Here is a 19,318-nt window from a genome sequence, read left to right on the forward strand (position 1 = left end):
TTTAGACGCTACATCCAAAACAAAAACCCAACCACTCAGCTCTGTCATTAGTTTTACCTCCCCGGCCCATTTGTTTGTTGTTAGCTCACAGTCACCTTAAAGCCAAGAACGTTTACATCTTGATTCTCTTCTCTTCTCTTCTCTTCTCTTTCTTCGTGGGTTTAAAAATCCCCCCCTTCTTTTCTTTCTTGCAGTACCTTTGCCTTCCCTCCGTGACTCTGAAACTGATGTTCATGCCACACATGTTACTTGTTCTATGGATATTGGAAGGAAACAAGAGAACCTGTTTAAAACCCCCTGAAGTCTCTTTTGATGGATGATGCTAAAATCTTAAAGTTACCTCTCCAGTTAGTAAATTACATGATTGCAGGATTTAACATGTGCCCAGCGTAGGCAAATCAGTCTGAGACGATTTTGATGACAACTTACATGTATGAGGTCATCATCAACTGAAGTCTCATCAAGGATTGGACCGATATGGTTGATGCCAATGCCAATATTTTTGGATTGAAGCTGCTGATAGCTGCTATTTTGTGCCAATATTCAATATCTATAAATTTGATCATGCTCAAAAAATTAGTAGTCAGTGTTTCCCGTAGAATTGTATTCTTGTCAGGGTGGAAAAGCCTCTGAAACAGCATTTAGACCATCATGGGACACTAAAACTCTCCATTGAAAGTCATTGAGTGTTATGTTGAAAGATCACCCTTTGTTGGAGAATACGTTGGCCCTCTGGGTGTGTATTGGAGAGCTCCAGAGAACTGGAGGTATGTAAAGCTCCACAGTGAAGTAAGTGATGAAATCTTGAACACAATCAATCGTCATGATGGCAAAAACTAGGAAAATAAGGCCCAGATTAAAAATAACCGGAAATATCCTTTAAGGCAACCCCATATATCGGTCTAACCCTGGTCTCATATAAGATGCAGAAGTGCAGAAACTATCCCGATTCCTCTTCCCCCCTCTCTCTTTTCCTATCCTTCCTTCTTTCCTTCCTTCTCTTGTCTTCTCTCAGCTACTTCTTGGTAGCGTACGAGTGGTAGCGAGGGAGGAGAGCGAAGTTGTAGAAAGGTTTGGAGTGCATTTTTCTCCCCTCTTCTCCCCTCTCTCCTCTCTCTTCTTTCCTTTCCCTCTTCTATGCCACTTCTCTTCTTCCACTTTCCTCCTCTTACCTCTTTCATGACTCCTTTTCTCCACTCTCCTCCCTTCTGTATGTTACCATGTTACCCTGGTACTAGCTAAGTGTTTAATTGGCGTGAAGCAAACGCCTTCTGCTAGGGTTTCAGGCCTATCTTTCAATTTGACAGCGGTATGTGTGTGTGTGTGTGTGTGTGTGTGTGTGCGCGCGAGAGAGAGAGAGACGGACAAAGCAGTTATGTGTGTGTTCACATGCACGCATGTGAGTTCCCTTTATGCACATGTGTGTAGATCTTTGCATACATTCATACATACTATTATGTAAGCATATGTACAGTATCATCACTGACAGACTATGTCAGCTATTCAGGAACTAAGAAAAATACCCTTGCTTTTAGTTTGGCCACCATGCATTTTTGAGTTTATCCAATGGGTTTTGAAAGGGTTTCATACGCACCAAGGGTGGTTCAATTGTCTCAACTCATAGAGGACCATGTAATCCTTTTATAAAGAGCTTTCAGGTGATATAACACACCTTCTGGTGGCCACCAATTGACCTTATTCACACGGCGGCCATTTTGAACACTCGTGGTGGGAAACGTTACCTGGAAGTTGGCATGTAGGCTATGTTAACCTAGCGTTACTTCAACACATAAGTGAGTTATCAAGTTAGCTAGCAATTTCAAGAACAACAACCACAACGACTGCTTGAATTTAGCAGGGAAGTTAGTTAGCTGGCTTATTTTTTGGTAAGCTATTAGCTAGCTACGCTATTCTGGTAGCTAGTGATTAAGGCTGTGCTACTTTCGTCCCTCCCGTCTCTCCCTGTATTTGAGCTAGGACAACAGAAAAGTTAAGCCAACCAACATGGTACATGAAACAATCGCTGATGTTTAGTCTCATGATAGGTCTCACCAAAGTTTGCAGTATTAAATAAATATACTCTATGACAAAAACAAAAAACACTTCCATTTTCGATATTTGATTTAGCGATATGAAAATCACGTTTTTAACCGTAACTCCGCAAATACACAACTCACAGTGTTGATTTTCTGCAGGGAATTCCTTGACAGGGAGTCACATCTGCTCACCAAGTTGCAAGTTCTTACTTCTTGTGTAACAGGCATAAGGGTCCGTGCTACAACCGTACCGCTGCTACAATCGATCCGGTTCTCCCCTACAATGGTTCTCCCCTAGTGCTTTCGACCAGAAGAGCACAAGGTCTAAAGACAAGACAGTTATTTACTGTGTCACAGTAACCTACATTTGGAAACAAATCTACCTTATCAGACTATTGACTTTTACTTATAACATTACTGAAGTGACCTAAACCCGCACTACAACAATATTTTTCATTATGTCTTTTTCTAGTGTGGTTGTTTGTGCAAAGCCAACTCTCCACTGGACCTCCATGATGTTTCTCCAGATTTTGCTACGAGATGACACAACTTCAAAGCCTGTATTAGAGTTAAAATATGAAAATCAGCAAGACTATAGTTACAAGGTATTCACATGGCAACGGCGATTTGCGTGTTTCTCACAGCGTCCATCTCCTGTTGCTAAAAGCTGCTGAGCTAGGCAGCGGCGGTGAATTAGCGGTGCGTTACGAGTTGATTTGAGCAGAGCTGAGGCATGGAAACATTTACAGCCCTGCTTGTCGTCTGATGACCAGTAATGTACATCTGAGTGGCATGTTTGCTTTACTAGTGAAGAGTCCCTTGGCTCAGTCTAGGCTTACACATACATGCACACGCACTCTCTTACCAAGTAGTAAGCACACATACATTGCTCTGCCTCCAAATTAAGGTTTTATTTAGTAAACATTGATTTAGCTGTACTCTCTTTTTTATTATACTTGGTTGCTTAGGAAACTAAGGAAAGTTGGCTGTTCCTCTGTGGCGGGTGACTTAATAAATGGCTGTCTGTTATGGCCTTGTAACTGTATCGCTTTGAAAAGCCAAGGCACTTCTTAGGAAGGTTCTGCCCTAAATCCTCTATCAAAATGAATAGCTTTTCAACACAAGCCTTGTCCTCTTCGATTAGGAACATCCATGTAACATTTCACCCTCTTTTTGACTACAGTTTTGGCCATCTGTTTTTTGTTACATTGTACTGTAACTTTAAACAGCATAAACACTGATAATGCCTTGTGTCATCCATCATATTGATGAGATTTCCTACATGCTCTTTATCCACCCTTATAAAGAATGTCTACTTGACATATTGTGTCGTTTTACACCACAGTGTTATGATCCGTCCGAGACGGAACACTGCAGTACATATGTAGCCATTCGCTCCACCTTCAAGAGATATTGTACAGAGAAGAGAGAGAGATCCTACAGTAGATTTGTATAGATGTAGGGCGGTGGGGCTTCTGCACTATGCTTGTGCTGTAGTCTGTCTTGGACGGAGTGGCCCGTGCTGTCAGATGTTTTGAGGCTGAGCCTGGAATAGGCCATAGGGCTTGTTATTGTTGAAGCCCTCTCAGTTGAATGAAGAAATAGGACTCTGAGGGCCAGGAGATTAATAATGTGAAACTCTGTAAGACAAATTAACTATTAACGAGAGCGCGTTTTCTTCAAGACCACCTGGGTGGACTGTTTTTTTCCAAAGCGCCTGCAAACACAGACATGAATGCATACGCACACGAACGCGCATGTTTGTATTACGATACTTGTCAGGGCTTTCCATTGACTATCCTAACCTTAAAGCTAGGCAGTGTTACAGCTTTGTGCAGCTTTAATCCTAAAGTCCTACTCCTAAACCAACCTTAACCATAAAGCTGCACTAAGCAAGATTTTTATGTAAACATGCACACATCTTATCAGTCTAAATCACAAATTGGGGCTGCAACAGAGAGGAGTGTCCCATCCCCACTAACTGAGACCCAAAAGATTCACCCCATTTACCCAAATAAAATTCTGGTGTTGGGTATGGACACTTCTGTGCCCAGCTTTAAGCCTTACCCTAACCTAATCCTGATTCTAACCCTAACGCTAAACTCAATCCCCACCTGTGAACTCGCTCCTTGTGGAAGTGACAATCCACAAAAGGTCCTCAGTTTGGAGGATTCTCCTCATCTTTAGAAGTACAAGACACACACACACATGGGTTTAGTAGATGTCCAACCTCCCCCCCCTTGGTGTGACCCTTTCATTCACAGAGTCGGATGACCTGCTGTTGCCAGTTAAGTGTGTGCGGTAGTGCAGCAGCTCGGGGCAACAACAGGCAGATCATTATCTCAAAGCTGCTCAGCAGCTTCCCGGCATTAGAAACGTGCAAATTAAGAACATTAGAGCACCGAAATATCAGAACCGCTGGACATGTGCTGGACAAAAACGAGCCCCGTATTTCTAAGTATTCCCACAAGCTGTGTTGTGGTCCACCTTGTTAAACATGTGGTTCCCATTGTGGCCTCTCTCTCTCACTCTCTCTCTCTCTCACTTACTTGCTCACTCTCTGCTTTTTTCTCTCCCTCTCTCCAGAGTAATCCAAGTACAACAAACTTTTTGGACTCGTTCCTCAGACCAGTTGTAAGGCCCAGTTTGGCCTTCATATTGGCTGCTAAGTCCCTGTGCATGTGCATGTGCATGCACGTGTGAGTGTGCGTGTGTGTGTGTGTGTGTGTGTTTGAGCCATAGTGGAAGATGTGATGAATTTAACAATGTGACCTGTAGGATTACATGAGTAAAAATCATTACCTGCTGGAATTAAAGGCTTTGTTTATCATATCCATCACATATCGCTCCCAGGTGTTCCGTTTTAAAGGTACAACTGATCATCTAAAAAGATAACTTTAGCGGTAATGATGTCTACACCGGGACTGTCAGACTCTACTGTCAATCTACTGATCTGGATGGCATTGCCTATATGTATTACTTACAGTAAAGTTTATTGGTAACTGTTACTCCTGCGGGAACGCGCGCTCTGTAATACAAATAAAGTTGGTCCAGACGGGATTGAAATCACTGAATCGTTCCAGTAAAAACGACATTCTCAGACCTCGTCCAATAATACTAGCGCTTTCTGGACAGAGCTTTGGTAACTAAGCAACAATCACAAATACAGTGGATCAGGAACACGATTGAAATCACCAAATCGCTCCACAAAAAACAACATTACCACTTACTAGACCTTCTCTAGTAATACTAATGCTGTCCTGACAGATTTTCTCCAGCTAAACAAAATTCAAGCTGAACCACAAATGAAAATGTTCTTGATTTTTGGCGATACCTTTGGTGATAAGCGGAAATTGCTTCGGTTTTTTGCACTCGATGTAAGCACTGGCCCAACATACTGTAGCAATAAAGACATTCAATGTAGACTGTGGCTTCTTATATTTCTCTACCTTCTTATATGTATTTAAAGAGAGACCGGACCTCCTCATAGGTGTTTAGAAGAGCAAATGTGAAAGCTTTTATGGATCAATATATTGAGTAGCAAAAAGTTCACATGTAGCCATTGTAGAAATCCCACTTTTTAACGATACAAACTGCACACCACTGCTACATTGCTACCGCTTCTGCCCTTCGCCCTGAAAGGAACTATAAGTAAATCCTCATTTGGTTCACTTTTCAGGCAGCAATGGCTGCTATACTATCATATGTTGTTGTCAAATGTTGCATTGTTTCTTTATGGCTTATGTTTGTTTGTTTGTTTGTTTTCTCTGCAGGGCCTCCAGGGCCGAAGGGAGAAAAGGGTGATGCTGGACCATTAGGGCCCGCTGGGATCCCTGGGTTGGCTGGCATGAGAGGTGGGTACAACCAGACTGCCATTAATGCCAGAGAAGGTTTGATATTTGATATAGTATTGTCCATCAGTTAAACATAATAAAATGTTATGGATGCTTGTAGTCAAGTTTTGAAATGTGTTGTTTGAGTTGGCGTAAATGTCCAAAATTCATATTTCAATTCCCAAAATGATTAAGACGGTCAAATTACCAATGAAAAAGTTGCATAAGAATTCAGGTTAAGGTCTTCTCATAGACAACCAGTGTAGTAGTGATGAATTATACAATAAAAATTTGATCAGACAAATTGCATCATATCAGAGGTGGACGACACTAATCAGTAAATTCAACGGATAATCAAATCATTGAGTTTAGTATTCTATTATTTGTGAATTTACTTAACAGTAATGTTAAGTGGGGTGAAATCTTCTGCATGGACTTAATGGCTTGAAGCACTGGCTCTGGAAGCATCATATTAATGGAAATCTTTCTAGTATTTACTATGGACAGGAAGTGTATAACCTTATATTTAACCTGTTCACTCAGAACTATTGGATGTTTCAACTGATTCCAATGTGATGAGTGTCAGAAGCAGGGTGACCAAAGAGTCTTTGCTGTCACATAAAAATGTCTTCAAAAATTCAGCTTTCCAAAAAAATCCCCAAAACCCTTTACTTTCACATTCATTCCCTTGTGTTTTTAAAAATCACAGCGTGGTTTTTGGATTCGTTTTACGGGCCCACGGGTCATGAAATGTACCCAGCTCATAAATAACCGTGTAAATGCCAAATTTGGAACAGCAGAGGGTGGAGGGTGGAGGGTTAAGTGGCATGGAAGGTGAGAGTCTAGTCACCTTTCATGCAGAACCAGGCATCGGTTGGTACCTACGGCTTTGCTGTTTTGAAGCAGCATCTCTGCTTTTGCGATTACATCCACTGTCATTCATAATGCGGCGAGAGGAGGGAATACAAGATCATGTAAATCCTGTTTAAAAAAACAAGGTACAAGACTTGGGGTAGGGATTTATTTTCAGACAGGGTGTGGATATAGGGCCTACGGGAGGGATCATCTATCTTAGTCTAACAGGTAATTCCACTAAAACCACAGATACAGTATGGTACGAACAACACCGATATGAATCCAGATGTTTTGGGACCCCCTCCAGCTTGGTACCTCCTGAATCATCGCCACCTTTCCCCCCCTTCACCCCCTACCCTACACACACACTTGCTGCACCCCTGTCATCATCCATCCCACATTCCCTGGCTGATGTACTGTAACTCTCACATGACTTTTCCAAGAAGCATTATCCCCCCCGCCCGCCCCCCCCTCCTGAAAATGAAACCCCCCGCTGTTATAGTTCCAGGAAAAAGTGAAGAAAAAGGAATTTCGAACTGCAGAGTAGACAAAAAAAAAGGCTCATTTAATCTTTAGAATGAAAACACAACAAACCCAATGAGAAGCCCAAGACCAAAACAAGAGACGGAGCAGGGTTCAGCTCTCATTAACCTGTTGTCTTTAGTGAGCATGCTCATTTCTGAGGTTAGGGTTATATTTTCATTACAACAGGTTATCTTCCTCAGTAGGGTTCGACCAGTATAGGTTTTTGAAGGCTGATACTGATATTTTTTGGATTGAAGCTGCAATATTGTGTGCCAATATTCAGTATCTTTAAATTTTACCTTTTTTATGGCAAAAATTCAAATTCAATTCAGCTCAATGTAATGTAACACAACACTAACGAAAACACAAAGACTGTTACAACTCATGCAGTTATGGTTCAAACATAGCAAGGCTTTGATAATGTACAAATCTCCTGGTCAATTGTTCTGTATCTGACACGCGATGACAACATTTTACATTTGCATTTTAGGCATTTAGCCGACACTCTTACCCAGAGTATCTTGCAGTGAGTGCAACAGTAGAATAACCTTTAATTCCTAGATCTCCAACATCACAAGCAACCAATAGTAAAGATGTCAACGCTCAAAGTAACAAGTCTTCCTTTGTCTTTTGAGTGCATGTGTTATAGAAAAGCACTAGGTAAAGTAATAAGGGATTTTTTTTTTCTACTTTTAATACAAGCATATGTCAGTTTAGGGATACATAGACCACTGTGTTTGGATGGAAAGTTTAGTAAATGTTTTGACCATGTTTGACGAATTAAATGTTAGGGTTAGGGTTAGGGTTAGGGTTAGGGTTTACAGTGCATGAAGTGGTGCTCATAAGGTATTATAAGGTGTCATAAGTGCATTGTAATCACATTGTGAGTGCATGGGTAATTATTATAATCAGAGCATGACAATGTGCATACTTAGGGAAGCTGTATAACTAATGACAGTAAATTGAATGTCATTTTCTGATGTGTTTCTGATGATTATATTGTAAAAAATATATTATATTTATGCTTCCAGTGAGCCTATAATCTGCTTGTAATGCAGCACAATGCACTTCAAGTAAATAAAGTGTTACTGGATTTCCATGCAAGCCAGAGGAATCCGTCCTCATATCCAGGAGGGCTCAAAAGATCCTTTTGGCCTGTTCCGTAAGAATCTAATAATCCAGTTGGACTGTCCCGCTGGACGCCAAAAATGCTTACATACCGCTTCCAAGAAATGATTTACAGGATATTCCTAATGGATTATTGAGGCGGGACGTCTTTACCATTGAAAACGTCGACACAGAAAGCCACAGAGAACATGACATCATCCGTCATCGGTTTAGTTTACATCTCTGCCTCTAATGCTTTCAGTCCCATCATTTCATTCAGGGTGAATGTAGACAAAACAATGGAATCAGAATTTAAAACGATTTGGCTTACTTTAACGGTGCTACGTTTAGCATTTTAGCATCAATTGATCATTACCACATTCATTTTGAGACATTAGTATAGTTCCCATAAACAAACAAGACTATCGCTGAGAAGATTGTCAGCTTTTATCAGCCTCTATATTGCTTTTAACTTTGTGTGACACCGTCGGATTTGGCGGGAAATCTGCTATATTGCTTTACGGCACAAAACAGGAAGAGGATGCTGTTCTTGATTCGTCAAATCACTGCAAGTTAGTTTAAATATTAGCTTCACTGTCAAACCATGCCAAAGTAATTCAAAGCATTTCAGCTTATAACAGGCGGCGGTCACAGTGGTCAAGGCAATGTCAATAATATGTCATAGTTTGGGCCTGAGAAGTCTTTGATGGCTGAGATAAAGAGTGACGATTGCAGGATGTTATGACCAGAGATGTTTTACTATTGGAGAGATCTCAGTCAGATTAGGTTGTTTTCATCCAGATAAACACAGGCCACATACCCTGTTTATTGAAATCAAGCCTGTGTGTGTGTGTGTGTGTGTGTGTGTGTGTGTGTGTGTGTGAGACAGGGTTGACGGGAGAGAAAGGCATCCAGGGCCCTCGGGGTATAAAAGGGTCGATTGGGGTCGACGGTACTATTGGAGAGAAAGGAGACGCTGGACCTGCTGGGCCTAAAGGTATGTCAGTCAGTGTGTGTGTGTGTGTGTATATTAATCAACACATTATGTCATTAGTTAAACTACCCTATGTTTCTCAAATCAAATTCAGACAAATAGTTGTAGATTTAAGCTCATATAAAAGCCTTCATCTCTTACTTAGCCCTATTGAGATCAGGAATCGCTTTTTCAAGGGAGATCTGGCCAAGAAAGCAGAATCAAGACAAACATAAAAGTATAATGTGGATACGTATAACAATGGATAAAGTCAGAGTACAGTCAAAAGTCACATAGACAGAACAAAGTAACATTTTCCGATAACTAAAGTGGTGCTCATAAGGCATCATAAGTGCATTATAAGCACATTGTGAGTGTGTGGTAATTATAATCAGAGCATGATATAATAAACACAATGTGGAAAAAGTGGAAGGGGTTGAATATTTTATGGGGCAACAATAATGTGATCTTAAAGTGAATGTATTTCATTGATGTTTGTCTGATGATGATATTATAAAAAAATATGTGTATTTATATGTTTATATGTGGTGATTTTAATCCATCACAATGCACTTTAAGTGTTACCACATTTTCTCTATAAGGCGGTAGTCGAATCAAATCAACAACCAAATGGATCAAACCCACTGAAATCTTGACTAAACAAAGCAAAACAATAACAAAACAAAAATAACAAAACATTAATTTATAGTCTGCCACAAGATTCTTCATTATGAGGTTAAACTCATGAAGAGAGACCAGGTATTTCGCAGCAAGTTCTCTGTAGAGGAAGCAGAATACATTTGCATTTTGTACAATTCAAGAACAAAAATGTGCACAACAGCTGCTGGACAGAATCTACAATATGATAATACAATATGAGGAAAACAGTATTTATTTCTTCATCTTCCCCCATACCCAGACTTAAGACATGAGGGGGTTCCAGAGGGATGATGCATAGTTTATTGGTAATCCTCAAGATCCTTGATTTTGTCTCCATCGTTGGTGCTCAGCGCTCATTGCTGTGGTGTTTCTGCACTGCTCTTCCCAGAGATCAGCTGTCAATCAAACAGTGTGTCCAGTACTGTGGCGTCTTTTTCCTTGGAGTTTCTGTTGATGAAATTTGACTTTCTGTTGGTGGTTATCTGTTCAGCCATTGTGGCTATCACTGTGTGGCCCTTATCTGTGTCTATCTGGGGGTCTGACCTAAAAATATTTGAGAAGTTCATCTACCCATCCATCCACTGTCCACTCGTCCATTCATAAACCCATTCTAGTTTTTCTCACTCTCTCTCATCCCCTCTTCCTTCCATCCATCTATCCCGACAACACCATTTCTACATAAGCCTCTAGGGTGTGAATGTTTCTCCTCTGGCATCGCCAACTGGGCAATGCCAACACTAACATAAGCATTCACACACACACACACACACACACACACACACAAGACACACTCATATTGGAAACACACTGGCATTGGAAACACTGCAGTGCCTTATCATATTTGTCATGGATTTGTTTCTCCACAACGGACCTATTATATTTGTATTTGTGTGTGTGTGTGTGTGTGTGCGTGTGTGCGTGTGTGTGTTAGGCCAACAGCTGTTGCTGATCAGAGTTGGGTTTGGCTGAAATGTCCGGTGTTGGAGTCTCACAGTCTCTATATTGGCCCGTAACTCTCAAAAACCTGGACCTAGGTGTGTGTGTGGGTGTGTGTGTAAGTGTGCACATGTTGATGCTCATGGACGTATGTGTGTGTGTCTGCGTGTATGCGTTTATGTGTGAGTACATATGCTTGTCTGCATGCCTACTGTGTGTGTGTGTGTGTGTGTGTGTGTGTGTGTGTGCATGTATCCAGCTTGGCTAACATGGCTCAACATTCTGCACCAGACTTCACTGCAGCTCTACTTGAATTGGCTTTTGGAGAATTTAAAGTAATAATATGCAAGATTTTCATATAAATAAATGTCCATTTTGCTCATTGCTATAACATAATAGTAATTCAACCTATATCCAGTTCATGAAAGCTTTTCCATTGTCTGTTCTAAACACCTGGTGTCTGGTAGCTCTTGGGAAAAATCCTCTGGCACACAGGAAGTGATGCGTTTTAAGTGTCCGGTTTGTTTGTAATAAACAGAAGAAGAACTGGGTAGTTAGCATGAGCAGCGATAGCCACCATGACTGAACAGACAAAGAAAAGAAACTCAAACTGCATCAAGTCCAAGGAAAAAGACGTCACAGTTTGATTGACAGGTGATCTCTGGGAAGAGCAGTGCAGAAACACCACAGCAATCAGGGCTGAGCACCAAAGATGGAGACCAAAAAAACAAGGATCTTGAGGATTACCAGCCCACAACTTCAACCCACAACTAAGACGTCAGGCCTTCCACCCTCTGGCCGTTTCCAACAATGTCTCAATGCTTTCACCCATTTGGGGCCTGGCTTTGGACTTGAAAACCACCAAGGGTTTTTATAACCTGCCAGCGTGTGCGAGGCAGGTTGCTCAACTGTAAAAGCAAACCGTGCGGAGAGAGGAGAGATGCTGAAAAGCTTGTAAAAACAGCAGTGTGAAGCTACATGGTTTCTGTATTTAGATGAATGGTAGGTGGATCGAGCGGGGAGTGTATTCAGCTGTTTTTCTTTGGTTTATTTAAAGCGATCACATACCGGGCCGGGTTGGTAAACACGAGCGTCACCCTTGCGTGATTTCTGGGTATTGAAGTCCTTCGATTTCAAACAGTTGCCTCGAAATGACTCAGTGTAGCTTTAAATCAGTCTGTGGCTCAGCAGTAGCTCACCGACGTGTCTGGGTTTTTTCTGTTACTCTAGTTGTTGAGGATGTGGTCAAACGTTGGTGACACCGACAGCTGAGGACTTCACACGCAGGATGTGGTGGGATATTAGCACAAGCTCCGCTCCTCAGACTTGGACACACACACACACACACTCTAGGCATACTGGGTGGGACTGTGTGCCACCTCGGCTGGCATCCACCCTGCGGTCTTGGATGTGAAAAAGGAGGCAAATTAAAGGTGGGGCAAATGCCGACTTGAAGCTGATCCTCTTATAGCTGCATGGCAAAAACAGACTTGCGGTTTCCAAACGTCCCAGCCAAAGATTGGTGTTCCCACAATATGACGCTAAACGAGACTTCGTCCTGGAATGGAATCATAGTTTGAAACGAAAACAAAACGAAGAATGGCCGTATCCAAGCTACCGATTGGAGGGAGGTGCCGTGCGTAAACATGCCGTCATTTTGCGGCCAATCGTGAAACCACAAACGAGGAGATTTTTCACTTACAATCATCGAGCGGTTTTGCATTGCTTTTCCACCGCTCAAACATCGAGACTCTAAGACAGTGGTTCTCAACGTGGGGTCCGGGGACCACCAGGGGCCCTTGAGGGAGTTACAGGGGTCCCCAGCAAATTGATGAAGTGTTAAACTTCACCATTCTTTCATTTATAAGAAGTGAACTCAATTAGAGAATGTAGAAGAATTATTGTTTTGATCGTAGTTTCTCTGTTATCTCTCTACCCACAATACAGATAGTCATGGAATTCTGGAGAAAATCATATCTAACAATAAAAATATTCTCAGAGTTGGGTTCAAGAGACAAAACCTCATGAAATGGGGGTCTGTGGCTTTAATGTGGACTATATTAGGGGTCCTTGATATGAAAAAGGTTGAGAATCACTGGTCTAACATACTGATATTACCTTGACACTGGCTCTCTCTCTCTCTCTCTCTCTCTCTCTCTCTCTCTGTCTCTCTTCCTACCTCGCTCTACTCCTACCTCACTCACAGAAAAAAAACACATAAAGACAACTTTCAGAGGTGAATTAATGCCCACACAGGGGGCTGTCCTCTAATTTCTACATCTAACACCCAAATTACAGGGCCGTCTATTTTAGGGGCTTGATCTTAATTTCCAAAGATTACACAGGAGTTAAGAGTTAATGGAGGGGAGGGCGAGGTAATGTTGAAATATTAAACTTGTGGATGGTTGAGCTTTTTTTTTTCTCTCCGGGTGTTTAGGCTATTTCTAGGCTTCTGCGCTCAACTTCAATCGCACACGTGTGCACACTTTTCGGGGTTAGGTTACTCTAACTATTGGTTGATCACCCCTCTTATCCTCAGTAGTATATTATCAGTGAGGCGGGTAAGCCTCAGTGCGCTAACCATGATCCCATTTTTAGTGTGTGTACATGTGTGTGTGTGTCTGTGGTTGCACTGGGATGAATCTGAGTTTTGGTTATGAGTAGGGTTAAGCTGATATGTGGGTCTGCCAGTATTGGCCGCTTATTTAAAATTGGATATACTCACAATAGTGTGAAAAGTAGTCTATAGATATTCAGTTTCTGGGGTTAAACTAGGATTAGGGTTAGGTATAGGGTTAGGCAAAGGTCAGTGTTAGGGTTACATAGTCTGTAAAAATGCAGCAAATAGGCATTTGACCCTTTGTTGAACATCTTCTTTTTGTCATCTGATAGTTGAGTATCAACATTGGACTATCCAAATATGGTGTTACTGTAATTACTTGGATTTTTTTGTCAAGAGAATGGCCAAATGTAAAGATTCTGAATATCAGCACAAAATATCAGCTATCAGTATTGGCCTTCAAAAACCCATATCAGTCTTTCACTAGTCGTGAGTGAAATAGGAGGAAGTCTTTTCTGACACTTTTATTGGATTTTATTGCTGCTCCTGTTACGTCTATATGCTTTTCATTCTGTTGGTCTGTCTGTTCTTTCCTTTATAGGTGATAGAGGAGACAGAGGGATGAAGGGAGAGAAGGGCGACCGAGGAGACCGAGGAGAGAAAACAGGTGAGAGAGGACATTTGAACAGCTGCTGATGGAGGGGAGAAAGGATTGGCAGTATTCGGTCCAAAATATAGAAGAGGGGACGATTTTTCAGTCTTCCTCAGACACTTGTATATAATTTTGATGTATCTTGTTAAATGAAGCATGTGACTTGCCAGTAGGTTTTCACTAGGAGCTGGAGAGAGAGATTTTTGACACCTATTTCTCAACACTTTTTAACATAATGCGTGGAATGCTCTGAAACGCCAAGTTTCTCTTTTGGTCTAGTGACTTCATTAGGCTGTACTACTGACATCAGTAGCTGGAAGCTTTCACCACACACACACATACACACAGACTAGTAAACACAGTCAGTAAATCCCATACCATTAAACAGTAGTGAACAGGGTCTGCCAGAACATCAAAGATGGAAATGAAGTGTTTTATAGACTTGATCACAGCAAGCATAGAGTTTAGCTCCAGACCTGCAGACTGGTTGTCAAATACATCTGGATAAACATGCAGGGTGCTTGATTCCAAAAGTGTTGTGCAGTGCTACAGTAATATTATCACTTTCCCCAGTGATGAGGAGTGTAAAGAATTACTATTTCATTGTTATAATATTGCAATAACAATAAAAAATGCAAAATCCAAAATCTAGGATTATCCCCATCACCTGGATTAATTTTCATCATAATTTGTTGTTGAAAAGTTGACTTTCTCCAGATGGAAGTATTCCCACTACTTTGATTTTATCAAGCCAAAGGACAAGAACACTGAACATCAGTGTGGTTTCCCTGATCATTCTTAGGAGAGAAAACAGAGTTATTCTCATTTTTGAATTACTGCTGCCAAGGAGTAATAAGTAAAGTTAGAACAATACTTTTGAAATGAGACACAAATAATCAAACCATATTGATATAGATTTTTACCCAGGTCTGCTCAGCTCTGCTCACAGATATGAAAAGACAGAGGCCTTCTGAGCTGCTTTTTCCTGAAGTCTCATATACATTTTGACAGAAACCAGACCGATCTGAACCAATGGCAGATATCTTTCTTTTCTGTCATCAAACTGAAACTGTACAAAATGTAGGACTGGACTGAGTAGCTTTGTTGAGCTGTTGAGACAGATTTTTGGCTCCAATAGAAATTTTGATAGTGATATTTTAAGAGCAATGCCAATGTTTACTGCTTACTGACTGATTTAATCCTCTTTATTCCGTTTGGAGTATACAGTAAAGCTACAACAAGCCCACACTTAGTGGGCAAAGGCCAATGCTATGTTGTTGCTATGTTGCTTGCTGCATAATAACAGTGAAGAATGCACTCCTTGGTATTATTTCTATAATCTACAGGCACAGATATTAATGGATATGAGCTGAAACTGACAGTCGGTGATACAGAATTTATGGGCTAAGGAGTTTATGGGCCTAATGTATCTCTGCCCCTCCTGATATATACACAGAGCCATGGGAAGTTTAAAGGATCAGTAGATCTGCTGCACAATGAGTAACCACATGGCTTACTGTACATCAAAAGGATTTCAAAACCATCGTGTGTGTGTGTGTGTGTGTGAACTCGTAGTGGTAAGATGATACCCAATAAAAAACCCACCAATCTGCTGTCAGGTGGAGGAAAATAAAATAAAACCACCGTCATTTCTTTTCCCCCGTGGCCACAAATGTTATTCTTCCTCTGTTACATCATTATCATCATCATCACCCGTTTTCATGCGATGAGATATGGAGTGGCGTTCATGTGAAAATGACAAGCCCTCGACCATCTGAATCCCATTTCTGCCCCCATTAGAGCAGCGGGAAAGCTCGCTTCTCCACTCGCAAATCATCATTTACAAGGGATTGAGGTTTGGTGTTTTGGAGTGTGTGTGTGTGTGTGTGAGAGAGAGACCACATGCTGCTGGGTGTTAGAAATATTGAATCCCTGTGTCGTGGACTTTCTGTCACAAGCCCAGTGCGGCTGACTTATGATGTATGATGCATGACTCAGATCCTTTTACTCTTCAAAGCATGCAGAACATACCTGTATGAGCATTTCCCAGCACAAGCAGCAGAGTGACCCTGGACTACTGATGTTTTGTCTGTGGGAAAGTGCCAGTGCGTGGACACATGCTGGGTGTTAACACAAACTGAATCTGGCCATACAGGACTTTGTGTCACCGACAGAGTGCGCGGCTCAGATTCTCTTTTACTCTCTTCAAAGCCTCAGCGAAAAACCTGTATGAGTATTTCCCAGAAAAGCAACTAAATGGACCCCAGATTGCAGATGATTTCTGTGTGTGTGTGTGTGTGTGTGTGTGTGTGTGTGCGTGCGTGCGTGCGTGTGTGTGTGTGAGAGAGAGAGAGAGGCCTTTGGTCTGTTTTGGGACATTTCCTTCTTCCTTATCTGGACTGATGTTCATTCAGTTCACAGTAAAGTTTCTTCTATGCGGCCACAGGCAACACACACTTGAAGAGAGAAAAGAGAGGGAAAGGGATGGAGAAGTAAAAATTGAAAGATAGACATCAGCCACAAGGAACTTAAGTGATGAGAACACAGACACCAAAATCATCCATGTGTCCCAGTAGATCATTGGCTCTTGTGCTACATGCTAACACTTTAGCATAAACTCTGTTGAGTGATAGTAGGCAACTAGCATTATTCAAGGTAAGAAGACAGACCTTTTAGTAATAAAATGTTGTTAGTGGTTTATTTTTGGAACTATTTCAGGTGAGGAACCACGTATTCATCCGCTGTGCAGTTATTTTTAGCTGTACACAGTCTCTATCGCCCACTACCTTCACTTCCTTAGTAAACAGGGAAAGTAGTAGCTGCTAGTTCAAACTAGTATGTTATTTTTATGTCATATTTCCTGCACATTTCTACTACACAAAACTATCATAAATCGCTGTACATCATTTAAATTACTTACCATTTTCTGAGCTTGGAATTATAAGGTTCTGGTTAGAGTGCAGTTGTGAGATATAGAGCATCAAAGATTTGATAGCTGCTACAGGTTCTCATTTTCTCGTTTTTGAGATATTGCTAGTCGCCAACTATCACACAACATAGTGTACGCTAAAGTGTTAGCATGGAGTCTACCATCACTCAACATAGTGTACGATAAAGCATGGAGCAGCAGAGCTAATGATCTACCAGGTACACATGGATGATTTTGGTGTCTATTTTCTCTCACAAGTAAGTTGGCCAATGGGACAATGTCTTAAAAACTTGCAATTTCCTCAATATAACAAAAAAGTTTTTATGCTTGCTTGTTTTTTGTTAATAATAAATTGCAATAGAAATGCATTTGTGCATGCTGCTTCTCCCATGTACAAGTCTCCATTGCGGTTGTATGACCGTTAGTATAGAATATCATTAGAATATCACTCAGTGCATTTCTTTGTCTTCATTTTCGGATAAAAGCATGAAATATGTCCAACATTAGCTGACACTAAAGAACAGCAGCTTGCCCAATACTAATCAATTTTTAAAGCCATTTTTGCATTGCATTTCATTTGGGAACATTTCAAAATTTTGTGTAATTTTCCCTTGACATTTGAATGGAAATATAGCTAGCGAGACTGAAGGTGATGCATACACACACACACACACACTGTCAGAGCGGAGGCACTGACAGTTTGATAGTGAATCCCTTGGGTGCAGCAGAAAGTGTAGTGGGTTTAAGGTCTGACAGGTTGTTTTTACAGCGGAGCGCTCCAGCTACAGGGATCCTAACAGGGTGCAGCGGGGGGTTCTTAAATGTTTTCAGCCTCGGACACTAATGAGAATTTTACTTTCGCCCTGGGACTCCGGCTCGTGAAAATATACTGTTATTCTTTCATGTGGAGACCCACTAGAAGCTATCGGCTCTATTTGGTGTCAACCCTCCAGCACCAGGGACAGAATGAGAGTTGCATATTGCGAAGTAAAGGCAGGCAGCTACAGATTTATGCATTTTGCATACCATTTATATTTATTATATATATTTTTCATACTTCTTCTACTGTTGTTATCTTGCAGACCCTGCATACACGCTGTAATTAATATATTTTCCTACTTTTCATGCTTATAGTTCTACTATACTACATTCTAGTGTTGTAATTGTCGGTTGTATTATGTTTAATACCCCACATTTGTTCTATTCTTATACGTATCCTTTTTTCTTTACTGTATCCTCTTACTCTTTTCTTTTGCAATCACTCCATTTCCCCACAGGGTTCATTAAAGTTTAATTTAATCTAATCTAACTCTGATTGGGCATATACACACACACACACACACGCTCTTTAGCCATTTGGGAACTCGGTGAAGTCGATTTATGTTGTACTTTGATTCTAGAATATGCTCGTATGCATGCCAAAATTTGAGTTTGCATGTACAGCGGCCAAAAGCCAAATTAGAAACAAACAAATACAGAAAACCCCAAAAAAGAAACAAAGAAAGGATCCAAACAAAACAGAGTAGAAAAGACCAGAATGGCAAACAATGCGAAAGAAAAGAAAATCTGACTTTCCAGGGGAACGTGTTATGAACAGACTGAGCTAGTTAGCTGTTGTCCTGATGCCATGCAGTCCAGCCCAGTCCAGTCCGGTCCAGATCCTCCCCGCCTGCCAGATAAACATTAGTAATATCACTCAGCGTTCTGGCCTTCTTCAGGTATTGACAATATGATGCTGTAGCGCCGCTGGCCTGCGAGGCCTGAACCACTTGGACGACGACCAACACTTGGAGCTCATTCATCTAGTTGTCTCTGGACAGAAACAGTCATCATTTCACATGCATTTCACATTAATTTCTCCACTTTTACAGAAGGGGTACAGGTCAGGTTTTTCAGAGCAGTATGTCCAAATTAGGGAGTGTTTCTGGTTTCAGTGTGGAGCGCTTTGCTGGCTGTCTGAAGTGAATGTGAAAACTGTCAGACTGTGGAGAGACAGGATCAATTAGAGACCAGGCTCCCTGCTGGATTTGTCTTTTTGCATCATTTCTCAAAGAAGTATTATTTTCTGTTGCTTGCTCTTCTTTCTGTGGGTGTGTTTGTATTTGCGCATGCTTTTGTTTGTCTGAGAGTGCGTTTGTATGTCAGGGTATCTACCGCTCCTTAAAAAGTTTGAAAAAGTCTTAAACTATCTATACTTACCATGCAAATATGAAATTAGAAAGTGGTATTGACAGGTTGTTGACATTTAGTGA

The 19,318-nt window shown here is 41.1% G+C and overlaps 1 protein-coding gene across 1 annotated transcript in view; it reads left to right on the forward strand.

Annotated features, from left to right (window-relative positions):
* Positions 1–19,318, forward strand: part of scara5 (scavenger receptor class A, member 5 (putative)) — a 76,487-nt gene that overhangs the window by 44,141 nt on the left and 13,028 nt on the right. Inside the window, exons 8-10 of the mRNA XM_071922449.2 lie at positions 5,810–5,890; positions 9,246–9,353; positions 14,087–14,152. Of these exons, the coding sequence (XP_071778550.1) occupies positions 5,810–5,890; positions 9,246–9,353; positions 14,087–14,152 (255 nt within the window). The remainder of the gene's footprint in view (positions 1–5,809; positions 5,891–9,245; positions 9,354–14,086; positions 14,153–19,318) is intronic.

This window comes from Centroberyx gerrardi, chromosome 18 (genome assembly GCF_048128805.1).
Source record: "Centroberyx gerrardi isolate f3 chromosome 18, fCenGer3.hap1.cur.20231027, whole genome shotgun sequence".
NCBI classification, from domain to species: Eukaryota; Metazoa; Chordata; class Actinopteri; order Beryciformes; family Berycidae; genus Centroberyx; species Centroberyx gerrardi.